This window comes from Nipponia nippon, unplaced genomic scaffold (assembly GCF_047370975.1).
Source record: "Nipponia nippon isolate SJK-2023a ecotype South Korea unplaced genomic scaffold, ASM4737097v1 scaffold_3, whole genome shotgun sequence".
In the NCBI taxonomy this organism is placed as follows: Eukaryota; Metazoa; Chordata; class Aves; order Pelecaniformes; family Threskiornithidae; genus Nipponia; species Nipponia nippon.
Window position 1 is genome coordinate 100,639,332 of NW_028262347.1, and position 24,648 is coordinate 100,663,979.

The following is a 24,648-nucleotide window of genomic DNA, read 5'->3' on the forward strand; positions in this document are numbered from 1 at the left end:
GGAATAAGCTTCCTTCTTCACAGAAAGCTAATTTTATTCAGTGGAAATCTTTTGCAACCTAGGGTGAGGACCACTAGATGCTTTTAGCTAGTAAAACGAGGCAGTAATGGTTGCCAATATAGGCACTATCAGTAATCGAAAGTAAAACTACTTAAGTATTACACATCACTTTTAGTATATTTTTATGAGTGTTAATAAAATCAAGCACTTGAATTATGCATAGTGCATCCCATGGTCACAGTGAGGATTCAGAGAGTGACCAGGAAGAAAAATATCCTTGAATATTCTTCTTAGAGCTGTGTATCTGCAGACAAAATGGGAATCACGTTACATATGACTTCTGCCTTTGTAACCTGTAGATCCCATTTCCCTTGCTAAACTAGCTTGCGAGGACAAAAGTCATACTTTTAAACTAGAAAATAAAGCTGATCTTACAGTTCATGCCATGCCTTTTCTTCTGATTTCCATGAGCTGATCTGAAATACAGAGATATATTTATTTCTCAAAGAGCATTTCTCAAATGTATCTTCTAGTTATATGTATTACTTCAATGTCTTGTTACTGAATAAACTAGAGTCAGATATTTGGAAGATGTGAATTGCTGATGTACGAATCGTGACTTGTTTTTTCTTTACTATGGCTTTAATTAAGCCCTTTTTTCTTTTAAGAAGTAGTAAAGGTAAAATTTTTAACTTCATGTGATACTTGGATGGCATTGTCAATGAATCTCATTCACAGATAAATTTTGGGGGGCACCTGCATCTTGCAAAGCTGTATGAGGTAATTATGCAGCGCTGTAACTGGAGAAAGCCTCTAAAGCTTCAAGCTGATGAGTAGGTTCTGTAAAATACAGCTTGTGAATAGTGTAAAGTGTGACAGCCTGCTTTGATGAGTTGTTTAATCTTTATGCTATTGCAAACTCTTTACCAGAACAATTTATATAAAATTTAAAAGAAAAACAATGGAGCTCTAGGTCCTGCAATAAAGTTACCAGAGTATCACGAAATTCCAAGATATAAACAAAGGGCATGGTTGATTTCCACCTTTTTTCAAGATTAAAATTTCCATAGTAACATTATTACTGATCATTGTCAACTTCTTCGGCTCCCCTGAAGGGTGAGCAAATTAAAACTCAATACTCTGTGATGATTTAACAATTGTTATCCTTTAATTTCTTTCTTACTATTATTTAATCTTGGGAAAAGAGCTGAAAATTTAAATTGACCTATTCTCTTACCTCTGTTCATTATCTTTCCTGATCAGTGGACAATAACTGCTTGCTGTATCATGCATAATTTATAGACAGAGTGAGTATTCAGAGGTAACATGTTTTTGTGATATATGTAGTATTTGCTGGTTTGATAAATCTTGAAGCCAAAACCTGCAGACTCGTGAGACAGAACAATGTCTGCCTTTAAGCACCTCACCTGCCCTCTGCTACTAATGCAACTCTGCCAGGGCTGCTTCTAACAATTCAGACCTCTGCGGAACTTCAAAGAGTTGCTGTTCTCATTTAGAAAATGACCTGTCAAAGTAGGAGCTTCATCTACAAGTTTTGGTACAGGCAGATTCACTCCTGCCATGAGCAAGAAGGCTTAAATACAATTCTTTATGTTATGAAAGCCAAGAATGGACACCATGTATCTTTATTTTCCAGTAGTCCGACTTCTGATTGCTTACAAAGGCTATGTTCAACGTCACAGTCATGCATCAATTCCTAGCAGTGCATCACTGGTACACTCAGAAGAGGAGGAGATGGTCTTTGTGCCAGTTAAAGTTCTTCCTGTTATTTAAAAGGATGAGGTTAAATTCAAAGAGAATTCTGAGCTTGTTCTCATTCTATATAGCATAAATTAAAATTAATGGAGCTATAGTATGCAAGTCAAACAAATTTAGCTTTTCTCTCTTCTCTGCCTTAGATTTCAGTCAGTATCTATGAATTTGCAGGAACTGTGTATGTTTGCATTATAAATGTACCAGCTGCTGTGTTTGTACTCTACAAGTACTGACTTTGGATAATATGAGGCTAATATTTAGTGTCTGTGAAGTGAACCAAAATAATGTATGTTACCTAAAAGAAATTTATCTACAAGGAATTTTTCTTCTTTTAGGTTTTAAAAACTTTTGTCTACTTAATCATTTATGTAAGAGAGTTGTGAGATTCAGATTACACAAAATTGTTTCCATAGCAGTGGGTAATGAATGAGGTCATAGCTTCTTGATTAAATAATGGCACTTGCACATTTCTTACGATGTGAGATAACTGGTCCTATAGGGGGAAATGTTTACTTTAATATAATTATTTCAAAATAATAATTAAAATTGTTACCCCCCCGCCCCTAAAGTTCTTCCAGTCTGAAAGCTGCATTACACTCTGTAATCTCTGAGCTGAGAAGTGTTGTGTGCTATTAAATATTTTTAATTACTTATTGGCTGACTTACTGCTCTTCAAATATTTGTGCTGCACACTGGAACTTAATTTCCTACGTCAGTAAAGGCTTAGATATGGCTTTATATCCTACAGAGAGCTGCCTTTAATTCATTGTGATTTCCTTTATAATTTTAATACAATAAGCATAAATACTATATACTACCCTTGAATCAAAAAAGGCCGTAGAGATGACTGGTTTGCCCAATTTGGCAGATAACAGAATGATTCTCTGGCATTCTTCAAATCATCATTGATCCATGTGTCTTATGATATTATCAAATAAGTTATATTTGTGAGTCTCAGTTATTTTTGTCCCACTGCCTTCCTCCTTCATCTTTTATCCTGTTACCTCTAAAACCTTCTGAAAAATCATAAATCTCTCTAAAAATGTAAATGCAAATAAATTCTGTCTGACAGGCTCAGCACTGAGGAAGGTTGCCTATACTCCCCCACAATAGTAATAATTTGCTATTTCACATAAAACGGAAACCACAAGTGTTTAAGTCTATTCCTCCCATGTGAAAATGGTTGATTTTAATCAAATGAAGACCTAAAATTCATGTCACCGAGATTTCTAGGGAGTTTTGCAGTTCAAGGAAGTGAGCAGTTAATTGCTTTACACAAGGACTAAGATTCCAGTTTTGGGGTAGTTAAGGTACCTTGTGCTTAGAGACTCTCTCCCTTAAGCTGTGTAATGCCTTTCCCTAATCCATGGAGTCCTTTGTGATTTTTGGGCATCAGAGAAGTGTTTCTGAGCACTAGTTTAGTCACTGGTGCTAGCTGCATTACTATTCTGTAATACACAGAAGAGGGGAAGAATTTCCTTCTACAATCCAGTCTGCATCGCTTTCTCTCGGATACTGCTGATACTACAAGCAAGAAAATATTATGAAATTAATATAATGAAAGAAAGCGCGGTATTCGCTAGTAGATAAAAGCCACCTCTTCTGTAATTGAACAAGTTGTAGAAAAGTATGCAACTGAAAAGATATTGCAAAGTTTAATTTCACAGACAAAGCAGTTTGATACTTATTCTGTACATTGTATTTGTATATATATTTTAGTGAAATAAACCTTTTACTTTTGGAACCTTTTAATGACCTATTGTAATGTTGAATATTTCTGGCAGAGAATAGATTTTCCAGAAGTTTTCTTATTTCAGTTTCTACCACATAATTATTTTGTAAAAGCTACTCACAATTTAGATCTTTTAGATCATAAAAGATTTACTAGTAATTCTTCTCTTAAAATTGGGCAAAATCAAATGCATGATTTTTCAATGTATTTTTCATCCTTTCACAGTAGTAAAAAAAAGTGCTGAGGTGATGGTTGAAAAACTTGGATTGGAGTTGGGTATTACTTAACGTTAACAACAACAAAAAAATTACAAGCAATCAGCTAAAGTACTTCCTGTAATCAAGATAAACAAATTAGGTACTTTCCCCACTCTTTATTAGTTTCTTCTAATTTTTAAGACCTTTTTCTCACATTCATGAAGCACTTTGAGACTTTTGGATTGCAGTGAATCATATAGTGTCACAAAAATGAGTTAAGTATGAGGACAGTAAGTGAAATGTGTTTTTTAGTGCTTGTAGCAAGTTTTTTGTTGAACTATTAATATTTAAAATGTTTTATCATCTGTGACAGAAAGAAATTTTTCCTGGGTTAATCAGTCAATAGGATGTAGGTAATTTGGCAGTGTTCGTTTAATGATAATGTCTGTACCAATTTTATTTTCAATTGTACATTTTCTTTGCTTTGCCTTCTATTAGGTGGGAGGAAACAAATGGGAGGATAACAGAAAATGCATGCACCTTTCTAACCTTCTTCATTGTTTTCCATTAAGGATCCCTTCTCTTTCTATAGTTTTGATAACTCGGTCCCATCTGATATTGCTTCATATATTTTTACAAGTTTAGTTTCCATTATATTAAGGTTAGTGATCTGGCATGGCTACTATTGTTCTTTTTAAAATACATTTTGAAAGAATGGTCTCAGTATAATGTTTGAACCACAGAAAAGGCAGTTTAAGACTAATATTCTTATATAATAATTGTCTAATCTGCCTAATGTATCCATTTCTATGGTATGTAGGGACCAAAGAATAATGACATGTCTCCTTTGATTTAAATGTAGTGTCCCCATTAATAAAATGAAATGCTTGTTTTGCCCTAGTGTCTGCTACTTTATAGTTGAAAAGGATCTTTAAGGAATATTTTAATGTGAAAATAATTTGGTCTCTGTAAAGGAAATGAATAAGAAATACTCTGGTGACTAGAGAAAAGAAAAATAAATTTATGGATATGGGCTAGATGTTAGTTTGACAATTTGTGAAAGATTTTCAGTGAATACTGCTAACGTGTGCATCACTGACTTGTCCTGTTTTTTATTTATTTGTCTGTTGCAGACAGTAAGTTAGCTTGTTATGTAGTTTTATGACAAGTTCACTAGTTATTTATTTTTATAAATGTGGTTTGATACACAATCAGAAGTAACAAAGGAAAACTTAAGGATTTATTTTATGAATAAATATAAATTAAATTATTCACACTAACTTCGGAACTTACAGTCAAAGCTTACGTAACTATTGCTGTAAACGGTTGCAAACTTGAACCAAGAATCATAAGTTTTTAAAAAACATCCTGTTTGTCCATTTGAATGCATGTAAGTTTGTAATGACTTTGTTTTTATCACAGATTTTTAGTTGCAAGAATCATGCTCTCCTGTCAATCTCTTTCATTATGTGTGATTTTAAAAAAAAACATTGTTGGATGGTCATATTGTGGAATCCTTCTATATTCCTCCCCTGTTTACCCTTCTATAACTTTGGTGGGCACTGGTTTTATCATCTGTTTTTACTTGTCTGGTATCATTATTAAGACTATGCTTTTTCATTTCACTATAATGCCCGGAGTTCTTCATTGCTTCCCTTTTACGCTTCTGTCTTATGTGTTTAATTGTCTTGTATAACTAGTCTAACAGTCTTTACTAGTATGTCTTTTGTGTGTCTTACTTTATGATTCCCTACACTATGCTTGTATCGTCTGCCATTTGTGTAATACCAAAACACTTAAAATCCTAAATATATTTTTCTTGATAAGATCCCTATGCAACAGAAAGTACCATCACTCTTGTTCTATAGCTGTGGGGTGAAGACATGAAGAGTCTAGATAATGTGGCTGAGGACTTTAAAAATTTGGTGGCAGAACAGGGACTTCAGCATGTCTCCTAATTCTTAGGCTGGTATGGAAATCACACAGTTAGCTTTCCAGTTATTCAGAAATACTGTTTTACATCAATGGAGGTATTACATTATAACACCTCCATTAATGTGTAGAAATTTTTAAACTTTGAACTGATTCTTTTTGTATTTTCTTCAGATTTCAGATAACGTAGGTGTCTGCTGTTTCATATTCTTAAGTGAGAACCATACCCAGGAACCCTTCATTTGATAGACTCTTGTGCTGTTTTGTGGGATCGTGGCTGGAACACTGTATTTTACTAATCTAGTTTCCCTTGCCTCTCAGGTCAAGGTTTTAGAATTAATTCCTCTATTGCAGCAATTGTTATTAGTCAAAACCATGACATTAAAAGGGGACTTTATACAAGTAACCCACACTGGAAACATGAAGGGCACAGAAAAAAAAATCTGTCAGGATTACTAAAGGTGTGCACAAATGCACTAGACAAGCTGGTCACTGGAAAAAAGTGAAAATGTATTTTATCTTGGAACCTAGACTCTTCACAGTGAAGGATTTTTTTTTTTTTTTTTTTTCCCTTCCCCTCTGGTCAGCACAGCAAGTAAGGTTCTGGTTGTAATTAAGGACTGGTAAGGAGCTCTCAGAATTTATGCAGGAGGGCAGAAAACAAAAAGAATAGTTCTCTCACAGGAGTTTACCATTTCAGTCTTAAACTAATAAGAAGAGTTTTGGGATCTATTTTGGACTTAACTTTTTCTTAACCTACCAAACTTGCAAACACCAAATTACATAGCTTGTGAATATTTTATGAAAGAAAAATGCTTGGCTATCTTATCAGCCATGTTTTCCACAGATCATTCTGTTTCCTTTTATTCAGTGAAAGGAATAATATTTTTGGGGTATCAATAATTAATCCTTTGAAACTAGCCGAGCCATAGCTACAGTACGATAACTGACATCAATGTAACCTAATATTGACGAAGAATATAATATTCAAAGAAATGCTGTGGATAGGCCAGTTTATGAGTAAGTACTTAGCTCACAGTTAGTTTAGCCTTTGCTTTCACTTTCCTACAAGATTGACTCTTTTCAAAGAGGTTTGTAAGTCTCCGTATAGCTATTTATTTCCTCACATTCCCATCTGCTTTGTTTATTAATATTCCAGTGAAATTCTGTGTATGCTAAACTGCAATAGAATAGTTGAACTACTTCAGGTTTTTTTGTTTTGCTTGTTTTTAGCACTGGATGAACTGGAACTTAGTAACTATTAAGATGAAGACTACAGATGGTAACTATATCTGATGGAGAACATCTGCTGTGGCAATGTATTCAGTAGGTACCTGATGTCATGACATACGCTGCACATTGCTCAGCTGCTGAGAGTGCAGCATAATATTATGGTTTTATATAAATTTAAGGCCCTTGTTCAGCGTTGTCAAAATGGTGAGAGAATGTATCTAATTGATATTACTGATAGAAGGGCATGTAATTAAATTACTGACAGAAGTCTAATAATTTTAAACTCAGTGTTTTAGAGGTCTGCCTAACAGAAAGGAGAAATAGTCTTATATGCAAAATTATTCCTCTTCACATAGCACCTGTTGGTGGCTTTGGGGAAACAGATGAATGAAGAAGAAAGGAACAACATAGATTTCCAGTGTACAAGAGTGGCTAGTATGAGTGTGTTGTTGATCTGATATAAAACATTACTTAAAATGCAGGCTCTAAGAATGCAATGCTGTTAATTGAGGGGCAGTTAATAGAGACAAAATTGCAAGTTGCTGGCATCATTATCTAAAGCAGCCCTTCCCTAACATCCCCAAACTATATTTTATTACTGTATTATTACTGGATACTTCAAACCAGTTGCAACTGCCATTCTGGCAGGCCTTTCCTCACCTCATGTTCTCTAGGATGGAATTCCAAGGATGGTACTGGGCTTGCTCCATTGGTATTACTGTTCTTAAACATCTGCTTAAATTGGGCATACTGCTTCTCTTGTATGATGTGGGCATGACTTGATGCCCTGTATTCTCAGTACAGCTGATACTTCATGATTTTTGTGTGCTATTCATACTAGTTCAATGTTAGATAAGCAGGAATATCAGAAGTCCTTTTCTTTGTTTCACCAGACTTTAACCCAGTTCTTTTCCCTCACGTTACCTGCCTGTTTCCTGTGTTTTCTAATATATCTTCGTAAGAGACCAAGATTTTTTTCAGTACCACACTTCAGAGAGTGCTTACTAGGTTGTCTTCATAGTGTCCTGGGTTTTTTTAGGGCTTCTAAAAAGGCAAATTATTCTCTGATGATGTTTTAAGTTTTCATAATCATGTTCTGATTTTATTTCATACTGCCCTGGGTTGAATGGAGCGTCTGCATTAGTTCTATGTTTGTACAGATATTGTAGAGAGAGGTAAAGTGAAGCAGGCCTGACTACGTTTTCAAAAATGAAAATTGTTTTTGAGTGTCTTTTCCCTTTTTGAAGTCTGCTTTCTTAAGGTAACTGTGTTTAAGCTTCCTAGCACTTGTGTAATCTAAATCAATATTTATTGTTGAAAATATAAGACAAAGCATTGAAGTTTCTGGTCTAGGTTTGTGTCAAACCATTACTAGAACAGTGAGTCCTGATTCCTGTACAGCCCTTCTCATCATGCATTCTCTTCGATTTTGTCACTAAGTTCAGGAAACACATATTTCACAAAATATGCTGCCTCTCACTTAATCTACCTGAATGTTCCTGTCATCAAGTAATTAAAATAACGAACACTTTGTGAAACAGCAGGTAAGCAGAGTAGATAAAGATAGTATTACCTTACTTGTAGCTACTGAGCCTGTAAATAATTAAACAATTACCATCACTGTCAGGTTTTTCTTTTTTAAGCACCTTTTTCAGTTTGTAGTGTTGGTTACTCAATGCTTTGAGGTGAAGAAATAGCAATGGAACAGGACTATACAGTTAATAACAGGACTGATTTGTACACAGTGTAAATGAAAGCAGCCTTTAAATCTCCTTTAGTAATCTTTGCACAATTGCATAATGACTTGGGAATAAACTTTCCTTAATACTTAACTGCCAATTAGCCATGTAGATGAAAAATATAAAATAGCCCAACTGAATCCAAATATTACATAACAGCAATTAATCTGCATATTAATTATAGCTACAATAATGGCAAGAGTTAGGCTTGGTATGTACCTGATCATGAGACTCTGCTCCAGATGATAATTGGCAGGGGATGATTGGTTTACTTATATTTTAATTAAGAAATAATATGGGTGGGAGATTTTAATAGAGGTGAAATAAATGGTATAAATGCAGAAATACAGCTGTTCAAATGTATTACAGACTTTAATATCTTTAGAGAATCAAATATTGCATAGGTCTGTCACATTTTACTGCTCTATTCTATTGGCAACCAAAAGTCAATACAGCAAAAAGAACTGTAGGGTATTAGAACCTTTTGAAAATATAAAAGCTACCTTTCTCCTTCAATGAAGTAAATTATCTACTGTTTTATTGAGTGTTAGGAAATTTTATTTTTATAATCTTGTGAATAATCACGTCTTTGAAATTCAGTTGATATATTGACAAAAAGGTTGGGGATAAGGAAGGAGTATGTGAAAAAAATAACAGAATTTTCCAACCTTAATATTTTCAAGTTTACTACCATAAAATGGACTTTTCCATTCAGCTCTTTTTGTTTAATGATCTGTAGTTCTGTGACTTTCTATACCAAAATTCATAATTATGAATGTTTTTAGCAAGGTGTGCATCCCTGAGATTTTTAATTTGAGGTGCTGGATGGAAAAATCAAGAAAGTCTGTGGTTTCATCTTTGCTCTGCCAATGACTTCTCTGGTGATTTAAGCACTTATTCACCATCTCAGTTTCTTATTTGAGAGGATGAGATAATTGCAGCTTCTTTACTATGAAAACCACGTTAATACGCATATTCAGTATAAACTTGTACAGAGTATAAAAGCCCACTCTGCTATGCAGAGGAGGACCATGCAGTGAAATCTAGCACGTAGAGTGTACAATCTGAAAGACAAGCTCTAACAGTTACAAAAGGCAGACATACTGGTGGGAAAAAAGAAATAAATGGTACTTGTGGATTTTAACAAGCTGTAAGGGCACTGCAGGGCTGGGCCTGGCAGCCAGGGCCTTGTCCCACTGCCCCAGCCAGGGAGCGGGGCAAGCCAGGGCAGTCCCAGCCTTGGGCATCAGGAATCTCCTTGGGGCCAGGCCGGGGCCAGCCTGGGACGTCAGCCTGTGGGTGAGGGTAAGGATCAGGCCCAGTGAGGGGGAATCAGCCGTAGGTTGGCTGGGCTGGTGGGGTCCAGGTCAGTCTTCAGTGTGGTCCACGGCTGGGTAGGACAGGGCTGTGGGGTGCTGGTGGCCCTGGGCTGGGCTGAAATGGTGTTCTGGGCCACAGGCAGAGGCGGGGAAGACCCTGGGGGAGAGCGGCCAGGGCCAGCGAGGCCTGTGAGTGCCCTGAGGGCCTTTGAGATGTGTCTAGGTTGCTGAAACCTCAATGTTTTGTTTTATTACAATGTCCGGTATATACAGCCATACCATCCACTCAAAAAAAAAAAAAAAAAAAATGAAGCTAGGTTTCTTTTTCCTGGTTTATAATCTAAACACTAGTGGTGGTCAAGGTGCTTCTTTGGGACTGATCTATACGCCTTAGGGATGATATGGGTCACAAATTACCCCTAGTCAAGCATTACTTTTCTGGAAATGCCTTGTGCCATACCATACGTCACTGTCCTAAGCAATGAGGTCATTTCTGTAGGTTGTACTCTGTGTGTGTGCAATGCAGTATACAACTTTCAATGCTGAGTGCAAAACATCTGATTCGCTATGTCCAAATTTGGAGGTCCAGTTTTGCAAATACGAAGTAGCTTTTATCTTCTGCCTGGTTATTTGCTTGGGAAGAACTGAATTACTGTTGTAACTCTGAATAATTTGTTATTATCAATATAGCCACATCATGCGCTGTGCTGTAATTGCTAGTAAGAAGACAGAGCCCGCCGCATTTCAGGAGGGAGACTAACAGAGAAGAATCTGATTAGCTAATTAAGCTGCAATACTGAGATTTTCTAAAAAACAATTGTTGCTCTCCATATTACATTTTTAGTGTTGCTCTCCTGTCCTTTGCTGACAGATTCAGTGCAACTGCTTTATTAGTTCAGTACTGCTCTCAGGAAGTGCCCTTACCTGTATGTCCAGCTGTGTCCTCAAGGCCATCTCATAGCTATGCGTTTTGACCGTGATAGTGTAGTATTTTTACTGTAGTAATAATCACTGAACCCGCGTCAAACATCTTTACTTGTATAACGGATATCCCAAAGGGGATTAATGGCAATTGACTTCCTGCTTAGTGGCCTATAGGCAAGTCATCTATAAACAAGATCTTTCAAGCTGTTGGTCTGTGCAGAGTACTTGAAGCACTAATGTAGATATATGGGTGCAGTTCAAGTGCTCAGTACTTGCCTCAACACTGAATTTTGCTGCCTCCCTATGCTTGTTTAGCATAACTTGTCAAGTAGTCAGGAAGTCATTAGTATTATGCTGTCACCAAAGGCATGCTCATGGCATAGTCTGGTACTTTGCATATGATGGGTTTTTAATGCTGGACGATCCAGGCTGGCTGTTCCTATAATTTCTCTTGTCTTTTGTGCAGTATCCGTGACTGTCGCACATAGCAGGCAGTTACAGAGCACGACATCCTTGCTGCAGCGTCCGCGAGAGACTGATATAAATTCCAGTGCATAATTCCAGTGCATGTGACTCATCAGTCAGCTTAGTGCAGCTGAGTCTCCTCTTTAGTATCTAGCTCTCCATTCTATGAGAGCCACTTACTGACAGAAGAATTTCTGTGATATATTAAACACTTCCATTGAAACACTGGTTCACTGATAGCATGTCAGCTCTGTGCAGATTCTCTATGGTGTATTTTATTCCCCTCACCCTTGATAATTATTGCCTTGTCATATCATGCTTCTCAGTGAAGGTTTACTCAGATAATTAATTCTAGTGATAGTAAACTAAAAGCATACATAAATTATGTTCACACCTAGTACACATTGTTTTGAACTAATACATCAAGAAGTCCTTCAGTATGTCTGACAAACTCATTTATATGTAGCTCTATAATTGCATACATAGCTCTTGGCAATTATGCTGCTTATAGGGAAGGAACATATAGCTTATTTGATGCCAAATACATGTTTTCAAGATGTAATGTCAAGGAGAGTGTTATTATCTAGTTTTTAGTTTGGTACATCATAGAACATTTCTATTTCTGTTATTTCTGAAGAGATATGGCCAAGTAGGTACTTAATTTCGTCTAGCAGGAATCTGGGAAGACTGATTTGCTTCTTTCATAGCGTACAGTTGTGGCTAAGAAATGCTGACTTTCACCGTCAAATTGCTAAACGTTAGCTAACCCAAATACTTACTTTGCAGGAGGCCCAGAAGATCAATGGTGGTGGAGATACACAGGCAGATGGGGCCTGCAAACCAACAGATGAAAAAGAGGAGAATGTGGCAGCAGAAGTGGGATGGATGACCTCCGTGAAGGACTGGGCAGGAGTCATGATATCTGCCCAGACACTAACTGGCAGAGTACTTGTAAGTTTTCTACGATTTTCTGTGTTCTTATTTTAAAGAACATTTTTAACAAACGCTGTGTCCCAGCATTAGCGGAGGATTTTTGATTAGTTTGTTCCATCAGCGTGAGTCAATCCCAGTTTTCTCTTTCGGAAGTAAAATAGCAGACTAATTCCCACTGCAAGAGAGAAGCAGAGACAGCAAGTAAGAAAAACTGACTTCCAGTCCACCACCCCAGCCTATTTCAGCATTCTGGCACCATGATTTTGAACTGTGCTACAAACAGAGAGTTTAGTAATTTGTTGTGGTTTAACCCCAGCTGGCAACTAAGCATCACACAGCTGTTTGCTCATTCCCCGCTGGTGGGATGGGGGAGAGAATCAGAAGGGTAAAAGTGAGAAAACTCATGGGTTGAGATAAAGGCAGTTTAATAGGTAAAGCAAAAGCCGCGCACACACAAGCAAAGCAAAACAAGGAATTCATTTGCTACTCCCCATGGGCAGGCAGGTGTTCAGCCATCTCCAGGAAAGCAGGGCTCCATCATGTGTAACGGTTACTTGGGGAGACAAATGGCCATCACTCCAAATGTCCCCCCCTTCCTTCTTCCCCCAGCTTTATATGTTGAGCATGATGACATATGGTATGGGATATCCCTTTGGCCAGTTTGTGTCAGCTGTCCTGGCTGTGTCCCCTCCCAGCTTTTTGTGCACCCCCAGCCTCCTCACTGGTGGGGTGGTGTGAGAAGCAGAAAAGGCTTTCACTCTGTGTAGGCACTGCTCAGCAGTAACTAGAACATCCCTGTGTTATCAGTTTTCAGCACAAATCCAAAACATAGCCCCATACTAGCTACTGTGAAGAAAATTAACTCTATCCCAGCCAAAACCAGCACATAATTTCATATTACGTGGTAAAACTGTAGGCCTATTTTGTCTCGAAGTAAAATTGTGCTAGCAAAAGTGGCAGCTAACTTGGAAAATAAGCACAGTGTTACAAATGTAGAGAGTGGTCAGAACTGTAAAGCAAAGACAAGTTTGAATTGGCCATGCAATGGGTTTTTTGATACTTTCAATAGACTAGTAATGATTTTATGGTCTCTTGATCTTTTTCTTTATTAACTTAGGAAATCCTTCAAGGATGTGAACAGTTATATATCAAATAGAGCTACAAATCAGATATTGATAATATGTGGCTTAAGTTCTACTGAAAAAACTTCATAGTTTTCACTTTATTTGAATATAATTATTTTATAGCTTTGTCAAATCATACTTAATTGCCAAGGGTTTTCTGTGGAGCTCACTGCAGTAAAAGGTGTCTCCTGTGTGATTTTGATCAGTTTCCTTGTTAGAATGCGTGTACTTATAAACTAAGAGCTAAAGTGATTTAAATCTTATTTAAAGCTTTTGAGAATCCCAGTGAGACTTTGGACTAGTTTGGGTTAAACTGAAAACAGAATTTGTGTCTTTGATTGTTTACTTTGATTAAGAGATATTTTACTGTGAGTCACTTCTGGTCTATAGAGTAATTATTTGGGCGGGAAGAGGGAAGGGAAGGAAAAGAAAAGAAACTGAACTTCCCAATCAAGTCTTTTACAGTGAAAAGTTGAGGTGGCTCAGTTGCTACTGTCTTGTTTAGTTCTGCAGTAATATTATTTTGATTATTTTTTCCTCTAATATCTTTTGCCCACTTGCTTATGTTAAATGCTGACTTTTATCAACAGCTTGAAAGCATTAAAAATGACAAATCTTAGACTCGTGCTTCTTGTTCCAGTTTAAGTATCAAGGCTAGAAATCACCCAAGACCAGAGTCCTGTGCTACTAGCTATGCAATCAGAAATTGGCATGTGTTGTTTTTACTGAGGTATATGTGGGCGCAAACACAAACCAACAATCAAGACCAAAACATAAAACACATTTTACTATGAATTTTTATTTAAGATACAGGAAGAACTTATTAATTCCATTTAATAACTTTGTTTATTTCTTTTGAGGTATTTTTCTGTACTTGCAGTTTACTGTTGCATCTTACAAGGGACTGGTTTATTTCCAGAGTTTTTTGTAGACAGCTGGCCAACATCATTGGGTGAGATTATTTCTGAGAGTATATTTATATTCTTGTCAAGGTATAACAGCAGGTAATTGTACATATAGGGGCTCATCAATATAACTAACCATCTGATAAATAAGTAGCGATGTATGGAGTCTGTTAGTTAATTTTGTTCAGTTTAGAAAGCGAGATGCATTTATTTTAATAGAGCACTCATCAGTTTCAGGATTTGAATTAATAGGATATAATTTCTGGAGGACCATTTCCAGTTTGAACATTGATTAGTCATTTCAATTTTACTTTATGGTTATATTTGCTAAAGGTTAACTGCTTCAATGAACGTTTGTGCTAGAGAGAATATTCACATTATTTGTAGATATAGGATGTAACTAAGTCAAAACTAAGTCAAGTCAATCTTTTTATCAGAGTATATTGTTTGAATGTATTATGACTTACTCATGAATTCCTACTAACTTAACACAGCCTATTCCTGCCAGCTATTGTATTTCTGAATCAAAGTGAGGAATTCTCATCCCCCCCGTGTCATGTTCCCCCCCCCTCCCCCCCCAGATAAGAAGGAACTGGTCGCTTAACAGTGCTATAAAATCAAAATTGTACGAGATATCTGCAGCTAAAGAAATTATAGGAAATTTTTACACTGTGAGAGTTTAAATTAAAAATCAATATTATGCATCCAGTGTTTACAAAAAAGTTTTAAAAGTGGTCCACTGAAAATGGACTTGGGAAAAGAGTTATAATTGTTCTTCAGTTCAGCATGACCACCTGAAGGCTGTTGTGTAACTGCTGCCTGGGTTTACTTGACAAGTGAAGGAGACAAGTTAGGAAAGTGTTGAACACACACCAGTGTAATGCAGAATCTTATTTGTGTTTTCTGCTCATGGAAAAAACTCTCATCATTGTTCTTACCTGGACAATCATTTTCTCCAAAGTGAATCTTAGTGGAATGCCAATTGCTGTTTGTGTAACCAAAACCAAGTGTTTTTTGGACCTCTCTCTTCTGGAGTCTGTTACCGTATCTTTGACATGTCTGGTATAGCTTTTATTTCTTCCCCAGTAACCTTACAAAACAACTTCCTAATTCATCAGATCAGTTTGCCCAGGTCCTTTGTGAGTGTTGGAACAAATATTTATATAGTAGCTGCTCCTATAATTATCTCTTTAATATTTAATCTTTATGGCTACCCACAGGTGAAGAAAATAAAGGCCAACAGTATGGAAAATACAGGACAAAATTTGGTTTTAAAGGTCACAGCTTCACACCCATGCACTTATAGTACAAAATTGGACATATCCATCAACATAAGACCATTTGCCCAATTCTCATGTGAAATCAAACATTTCTGTTTAGACAATAGGTGCCAAGCAGTAGGCAACCTTTAAAATACAGACTAGAAGGCCTTCTTCAACATTGTAGCTGTAGAACTAGTTGACAACATTTTGTTTTTTTTGGTTTTTTTTAAGTTGAAAATTATTTTGGAAAAAACCATTTTCCAAATCATGTGTTTCAGTGCATCTACTGGAAAGTAAGGGATATTGCTTGTTATTCCAATATGATCTGGATCATTTGAGACAGTGAAATGATTTAATCCATTCCTGACAAACACAGTGGCTCTGAAATCTTTGAAAGAGATGATTCTCCTCCACACTAGTTTTCTTAAAAGCATTTAATTCATTGGTGGTTGTGGGGAAGGGAAGAGTTCTGTAACTGAAATAAAAGCGGGGGAAAAAAACAACCAACGAACCAAACAAAAAAAATTATTCTTAGTTTTTTCCTCTCCCATTCCATTAATAAAAGAGGAGGAATTACATTTAAAGACTAAACAAAGAGAGGAGAAATTAAAACCTTCTTAAACCTTGAAATATTTTGCTTTTGACTTCAATTAAACGATCTGTTTCAAATAAAAATAAGTCAACCTTTTTAAGTATCTGAAACTTTCTGTAAAACCTATTTTGTGATGGATGTCTGGGCCTGCCAGCAGTGTTTGCTGTGAGTTGTGGAAAAAAACCAGGCTTGTCATTTAAACGCTGGCAGAATTAACTGTCTCCCTGGCACAAAACTTGTCATACTGGTGCTCTTATGTAAAACTCAGTATTGTTTGCACCTACTCTTTCTTACTTTTTTGGACCACAGAGAACTGGTGCTGCCAGTTTCATGCGTTGATCCACAGAAGTAGTCAGTTATGTCTGGTTCTTCAATACGAAATACTTGCCTTGTGTAATTTCTTAGTATGCTACTCCCTCATCACGTGAGTATCTAAGACCAGATTTATTGGAAAGGATAGTGTCTCAAATATATCCTGTTAATATCTCTACTTATATCCTTAGCTCTTGGTTACATGAGGTAGGAGTTGCCCTGTTCCCTGCTCCTCACAGAGTTTTTTTGTATTAATTCCAACAGAGAATCATCAGGAAACAGATTTCCGTTCTTTCAGTCTCTAGGAGTAGTTTTAATTTTGTTAAAAAGAGAATTTTCTTTTTGTTTGTTTGGTTTTTGTTGAGGGGGAGCAACATAAGAAACAAGAATGGGAAATTTACTTGCTAAATAATTAAACCATCGAATTTTCATAACATTTGACCATCACTTGTTTTATCATTATGTCAACTTAGTGTCTCAAAGCATATAATTCTCATCTGTTAATGACAGAAAGATTAGACAGAATAGATGCAAAAGTGGCATGTACATGGGATTGTGCTAATATTGCAGTTGATTCAGTAGTTTGTGTGAATATTGTAGAAATAAAGTACTGAAATAAAAGTAGGCATTCTTACTGCTTTAGCAGCTAAATTCTACACTTGAAGTGGTTTATGCACAAAGGAATATTCACACTTCCCAGTTTCATCTGAAGGGCAGCTTTGGAGGAAGACATTTGTACAGGGTAATCCAGAATGTCCTTCAGTTAGAAACCCTTTTTGTTTTCTGAAGCAGTGCAGAAAACTGAGGTGGCTAGGCATGGTGCCTACAGTTGTGTGGTCAGAATATCCTTTTCTCCTCATTCTTTAGGTTTTAAAAGCATGACTGGAACTTAATGTTCTTGGTGGTACAACCTTTGAAAATGTGACTTTTGCTCTTAAATAATGTAGATGAGAATTTTACATACTGTTAAAAAATGTGTCCATATTAAATTGCATAAGCACATGATTTAAGAACATGCTAATTGAACCCATGCAGTTCTGTTTGCAGTTGATGTTGAGTGGCATAAATATAAATAACAATAAAAGGTAACAGTTTACTTAAAATCTGTTTAGGGAAATACTGATTTACTTTGAAGTGTTATATAATTCTGTAGATGATGGAAGTATCAGATAAAAATTCCTGAGGTGGGTTTCTCAAAGAAGAGTCAGACACATTCATAATTAATCTGAAGAAGCAGGAAATTAAAGGTGTTTATGAACTGATTTTGCTTCCTGAAATTAATTTTTTTAATCATTTGAGTAAGAAGACAAATGACTTTCTTAATTAGGTAAAAGTTTTTATATACAGGAGAAAGTCATACATATATTGCTGAAGTTACCATAGTTCAATCTAGGACATAGTTGAATGTGGACTTTCCTTTAAACTGATAAAGAAAGAAAAATCATTATTTTAATTGCAAATCCAGGAGATAAAATGGTGGAGCAAATTGTTGTTTGTTCCATTTTTAACACGTGACCTGTAAACATATAGCAGAGATGAGCTTTACTTTGCTTGTGCTGAGCACCATGTGGTGGCTTTGCCTACTGCCTTGACTCTCACAGTACCTAAAGGAAACAAAGACAGTGAGAAACAGGCAAATTTGTGTTAAAATGGAGTGTATAAGGCTTTGCTTTTTAATCACTGCATGATGAAAATGTCTTTTAGAGTGGCCGCAGAAAGAAAAAGGAGAAGAAAAGCCCGGGGGGGGGGGGGGGGGGGGAGGAGAAAAGAAGGGATGGCAATTAGTGGCAGTAGTATATTAATTAAGTTCTTTATTACTAAGTTATTTAATTAGATGATTATTTAGGTTGCTTTCTTAATGTTCTTAAAACTTACTAACTACATTTAAAAACCTAAAGATGAGGAAGTGGTATATGAAGGTGGTTGCTTAAATTAAAAAATGACTATATGTTCCCCGTAACATAGTTTGGTTGGAATGTATAATTGTTGCTACATTCTCTTCATCTATCCAAAAAATCCAGCAGTCGTTCTTTTTTCCCCATCTGTGACCTACATGTACAAAGGTTGAAAAATGCAAGTCTTACAAATGTTTTGGCAAGATAGAACAAAGTTTTGAGGTTAGTAGTAATAAAACTTGGGACTAGCTTGGGACTTGAGACTCTGCTTGGCAGAGGGTCTCATTCTGGAAGGTCTACACATTACAGTTTTTGAGAAATTGGTGTCAAAACTTTAGAATGTGATTAGAAGTCTGAATCAAAGACTATCCAGTGAATAGAGAGTGCACTAAGTATTTACTATGGAAAGATTTAGACCCTTGACTGGACTTCTGAAGAGCTGTTAAAAATGCTAGAAGGCCTCACTGCTCATTCAGGGAAACATGAGTGGCATCTTTCCGTGACTCTCAAAATGTAAGCCTTCAGGTTTTCTAATTTGTTTATAGTGATCACAGTTTGATTAGAAATACATGTGATATTGAAATGCAACTGATTTGCAATACTCTTGCTCAAGCAACCATTCCTAAGTGTCAGTCAGTTATTTTTACTTAGATAAGACATGGGTTTTGTCCATACATGTCCTAAAGAGGAGATTCATTAAAAATTATATCAAGAGTACCCTAGAGGGGAAAAAACATAAATGAAGAAATGAAATTAAAAGTACTGGTGGTTGGTTGGTGGTTTTTGGTTTTTGTTTTTTTTTCTTTTGTTTTGTTTTTTTTTTGGTGTTTTTTTTTTTAAGTTTGTATTCAGGTGAATTGCTTGAGAGCTGGTGGAGTGTTCTGAAAAAAATACAAGTAAGGAAAACTAGTGGATTTTTAAATATGTAAGTAATTATAGTAGATTTTCCTGGAGAACATGTAAGTATGCTATATAGTGCTTGGGGGTTTTTTCAGGATATTTTTACAGCTAGCTTTGCTCTTGCTGCTTCCCCCCGCCCCCCCCCCCCCAAAGGAGAGGACTCTCTTAACATTGAGGGGGAAAAAAAAACCCACCACCTCTAGCAATAAATTACAGTTGCCTAGCAGCCAAAGTGAAATTTAGCAATGCAGAAATTATGTGGGGTTTCTCCCTGCTTCCAAAGGCAGTAACGGTTTTCTTATGACTTTAATGAGAATAGGTGCTCAAAGGATAATTTGGTATCCCTGACAGATACAAATTTGGAGAGGACAGGTACATTTGGGATACATACAGATTTTTTGACAGCATTCTTGACAATATCAGCTATTTTATGAGATTTGCAAAGCAGGAAGAGAAACCTTGAGCAACCTTGAGTATACAACATCTCAGAATTTGAATGTGGGTTTAACAAACTTTCTCAAGGATAAACAAAGCTCTTGTAAATTTTGGTCTTTCTTTTTCTTTCCATTGTGGGACCCTGTCATCCTGGAGATGTCTTGCAACTGACCTTTTGTGGAATTAACATAGAGTTGTTTTCTGAGCACCTGTACTTTTCTTAGGATGCAGTTAATCTGAATAGGACTTAATTTAGAATAAAATGTATTAATTGACTTGACAATAGAAATTGAATGTATTCTTCAGTGATTTAGTCTTTCATACTCAAAATATTACAAGACCAAACCTGACATTAGTTTTTCAGTAGTGAAGCACATGTATTCTTTTATAACAGGATTTGTTTTGCAGTCTATTGGTTATGACATAACAATTTTTCTTAGATAGTTAAGGAAAGTTTGGTGTGACCGATAAACTCCTCTAGTTATGCAAAAATAACTAATGCCATATTTTCCTTTGTACTGTGCTGTATGTTTCTGAACTAGAGAAGAAGGGGGAAGCAGGGGGAAGCCTTTCTCAGCCTTCAGGTCTGACTGCACAGGCAGGAACCACAGAATGTTCCATGTCCTTAGTGGTTTGTTGTTTGTTTGTTTTTTTTTAATACGTTCATTAAACCAAGACTTGTTTTCATAAACAAGTAAAATAGTTCACAACAGTCAAAGCAGAATTGGTGTTTGTCAGAATGTGGTTGAAAGATTTCAAAAGATACACTAAAGTTTCAGTACAAGGTTTACTGTCAGCCTGTTTCAGGAGAGAGAGCATACTTTTTTTCTACTCAGTACTGAATTTGCTTCCAATTTCTAGCATAAAAATGAAATTTTACCTGACACTAGGGACTGCTAAACATTTCAGGGACATTATAATGATTATAAGTTATCTGATCACATTAACCATCAATTTGCCTTTGTACATGTCCCTGAGGATGACAGAACTAGAAGTAGCTGTTCATAAATTAAGTATACAACTGTCTCTGAAGGCAGATGACTGTTTTTATTTTTTGGATGAAAAAAGTAAAGCACAAAGGAGCTGATGATGATCTCAAAGTGTAGAAATTAGTAGCACACTCATACTCATGGCAGCAAGTATCTGGCAGATGAACTTCAGTACGTGTAAAAGGGCAATATATCAAGGGAAAAAAAATCTAAATCACACGTTATTCTGAAGCTAGAACTGGTAGATATAGCTGAGGAAAGATTTTGGTATTATCATGGATAGTTCTGTGAAATAATTGACTGACTCTGGGTATTGTCAAGAACAAGACAGATGACATAATTTTTCTACTTTAGAAAATATTTATATACCCACGTCTTGAGTATTGTGTGAAGTCCTTATTTTTATATCTTAAGAGTGACAGAATAAAGGACAGAGAAAGGCAAGAGAAGCAATAAAGATGCAAAACAGCTGCCTTACAAGGTAAAAATTGCTGGGAGTTTTCAGTTTGGAGAAAAGGCTGGTATGGGATATGGTCAGCATTCACAAAGGAAGTTCGTGGGCAATCTTTGCCACACTTACTAACCAGATGCTAAAAACAAGGGTGACTTATGACAGTTGTTAGACATCAACTTAAGAGAGATTTTTTAAAAGTGTATTTTTATATGAGGACCAATGAACTTCTGGATATTTTTTTTTTGTAAAGGGAGACTGTGTAGACAGTGTCAACAGGTTCAAAAAATGGATTGGACAAATGGGCAACAGATACCAAACAGCTATTACAGAGTATTGGAAGGAGTAATCTTCCAACATACCTATTCCGAAGACTGTATGAGTGGAATGGACTACAGAAAGTTACTATTCTTTCCTGTTCTTCCTAAAAAGCATTTCATTAACACGGTCAGAGATTTGTCTCTGTGCTAGATGGACAATTGAACTGGCTCTGGGGGGCATTTTTTGCAGCTTGCAGTCATACCTTCTAATCACTAGATCAAAAGTTTACTCACTCTACCTCTTTAGATTATTTAATAGAGTAGAAAAAGGAGACGTTTACCTAGTCAGAAGGGAGTGGCAGGGAAGCATCTTACTTTTAATACATAGTCATTCAAATACTTACAAATCTTGTTTATTTAACAGTATGTGTATTTCTGAATCTGTGCAGCAGAATTGTTTTTTAGGTCTTCTGAGATGGAAAGAGCTGTGTATGCACTTCTGATTATATACTACTACATCTGTCTAAAAGTTCCCCTTCTCTCACCATGGTCAACAATGTGCCATAAGGACTAAAGGGCGTAGTCTTATCAAGTTAGGGCATTTGTATAAAGACAGTACACAAAGCTGCTGACAATGTACCTTTCAGTGTTTTAGTGTAACTGTACAGATCTGTTCATCGCAATTGTTCACAGATTATAAACTGCTTGTTGATGTTTGTTACTTTACCTACTGTTCATAGGGAATAGTTTGGATTCTGCTTCTCTCTATTGAGAAATGGACTTTGTCTGTTTAATTATTTTTAATCTTTCATAGGCCTTGGTGGCACATAAATGAATCCAAGAGATGTGTTCTAGATTGCTTTAATCTCCTGTGACAATGATGTGGGCTATTTTCAGGGTTTCCATAGGAATAGGAACAATGCTTCTCCATTTGAGTTCATGAGATACTGAATGATAATGGAATGGAGTAGGAAGTGTTGAGTAAGTCTTGCTGGTTTCTATGGTAACTGCTGCTAGTTCAAGTTCCATTTATGCATTTTCTTTTTCTGAATATTTATTTATTATTGACAATACCAAGGATTTTTTTTGCAGGGTTTTTGCTTTGGATCAAAGGGTGGGCTCTGCCCACAGTCCTGTGGGAGAGAAAGTTCTTTAGTGTACATATTTCTTTAGCATTGGACTATTCAATTTTTCAGTGTAGCTGTAGCATTTCTGGTTGTCACTACACCTTTAAGATAGCCACCTTGTGTTTTGTGAAACTTCTGTAATTTCAGTGGATCTTGTCTTGTAAAAAAAAAACAAAAACAAAAACAAAAACAAAAACAAAAAAAAAACAACAAACCACAAAAACCCAAGAATATGCTAATTTCTCAGTATGAGGCAATATCTAGGACCAAGAAGTTACTTTATTATCAGCTATGATATTGTAATATGGGAAGAAAGGTGGCTGACTTTAATTCTTTCTCCATCAGCTTGCTTTTAGTGTTAAAATATGCTAATCTTAAACTTTCTTTGCTGTTAAGTCTTCCATGAAGTGTATAGCTAATCAAACACAAATAGCATTTTTTTTCTTCTCAATTTTACCAGTTTTAAATATTGCTATGTGGAGATAGGTTAGGTGAGCACAAGGTAGATGTACGTGCTAAAATCAAATCGAGAAAAGGATAAACAGTATGTTTCATAAAAGAATGATATGAGCTATACTGAGAACTGGACTTAATTGGACCTAAAACCTTGCATTTGAATTCTTAGCTCGGAAAGCGGAGAAATAGAACATTAAGTGTATACATCACAGATACAATTCATAAATGTTTATCTTAATTAGAATTGCTAATTTTTAAAAGCCTTCTTTTTGTAAGGCAGATCTCAGTGTAGGCTAATCTACCCTGTTTCCGTGATGTTTCAGTCAGCTTATAGCTGCTGCTATGGGAGTTACCTACTGTAAAGTTACCTTCAGAAACTTTCTGCTGTGCTGCAGTGAATTCCGTGACCTCTAGATAGATGGCCATGCTTGTAGAATCTATTCTGATGTTATTACAAGGCATGCAACTGTTCCTACAGTGGGGATAAATATACTCTGCTAACATCTTTGACACCTACCTCTTCCTTTTTTTCTAAATTAAGGTATCTGTGGCATTCTATCATTAAAATGAAGAAGAGCAAACACATTTAAAAATCATGTTGTGTCAAGTTTTGAATGGTATATGAGTATTTGGAGAAAGTCAAGAACGTGGTTAGTATTCAGACACTTATAGCAAAACTGGCTTAGGGAAACTATTGCTGTAGAGGGTGACTTCTGTTATACAAGTCTTTATTGTTGAAAAATATTTTTAAGACTGTATCACTATATTAATGTCAAACATAAGTTAGGAAAAGTCCTTGCTACTTCTTTCTTAGATACAGCTAGAAGGAAAATACATAAATACAGTAGGGTTCCATCTGATAACATTGTGTTGCATCCTCACGATAAGAGTGTGGTGCAGAGGAAATTTACCTTCCACCTATGGGCCACTGACAATAGTCAGATATCAAACAAATGATATGGACACAACTGTTGCAGATGAAGCATATTTGCAAAGCTCGCCAGAGGATACAGATGGCTTCCCCTTAAGGCATTTACACATTTCCCATGCAAAGGGGTGCTCTGGTGATGCAGTTGCTAATATTGTTTGTTTAATATTTTTTCTCTTTGCAGTTAGTGTATTTGATAAAATTGTACTTGTAATCAAAACAGTGATGTGATAATGCATATTTTTTAAGATAATTCTGCATATGTTTTTGTGCAGTTCTGCCATCAATGGTTTGTTCTGAGGTGTGTAAATGGAACGAACTGCTAAGCTCATGGTTAAAAAAAAAAAATAAATCTCTATTTTGGTGTTTATCAAAAAGTAATAGCTAATTTCCATACAAAATATTGTTTATGAAAGTCAATTTCCTTTTCCTTCTTAAACATTCAGTGTTTTTTTTAAAACTGTTGTTTGATAGTTACTCGAATATGTACAAGTTTCCTGAGAAATGTTCTCAGCATATTCTGCTTGGCTTCAGTAGTTTTATGTGGCTCCTTAAATGTGCATTGCTTTGGCACAGGAGGTTCCTTTCTGTTGTAATTAATGCTTTGTTTCAGCTTCAAATGCTGCAGCAGAGACAACTTCACAGCTTACCACTAAAGCTGCTGAAAGTCCCACTTTTACTGTGAAGTCTAATGTCTGTCTTGCTGCTGGAAGAATACTATGCCATTCAATCAGAATCAGTTAAAATGGTGGCTACTGATGT

The 24,648-nt window shown here is 36.1% G+C and overlaps 1 protein-coding gene across 22 annotated transcripts in view; it reads left to right on the forward strand.

The window, feature by feature from the left end:
- The window catches only part of KCNMA1 (potassium calcium-activated channel subfamily M alpha 1), a 523,932-nt gene that overhangs the window by 127,743 nt on the left and 371,541 nt on the right, over nucleotides 1–24,648 (forward strand). For all 22 annotated transcript variants that reach the window (XM_087767664.1, XM_087767663.1, XM_087767665.1 and 19 more), the window contains one exon: nucleotides 12,104–12,268. In XM_087767664.1, coding sequence (XP_087623790.1) covers nucleotides 12,104–12,268 — 165 coding nt within the window. The remainder of the gene's footprint in view (nucleotides 1–12,103; nucleotides 12,269–24,648) is intronic.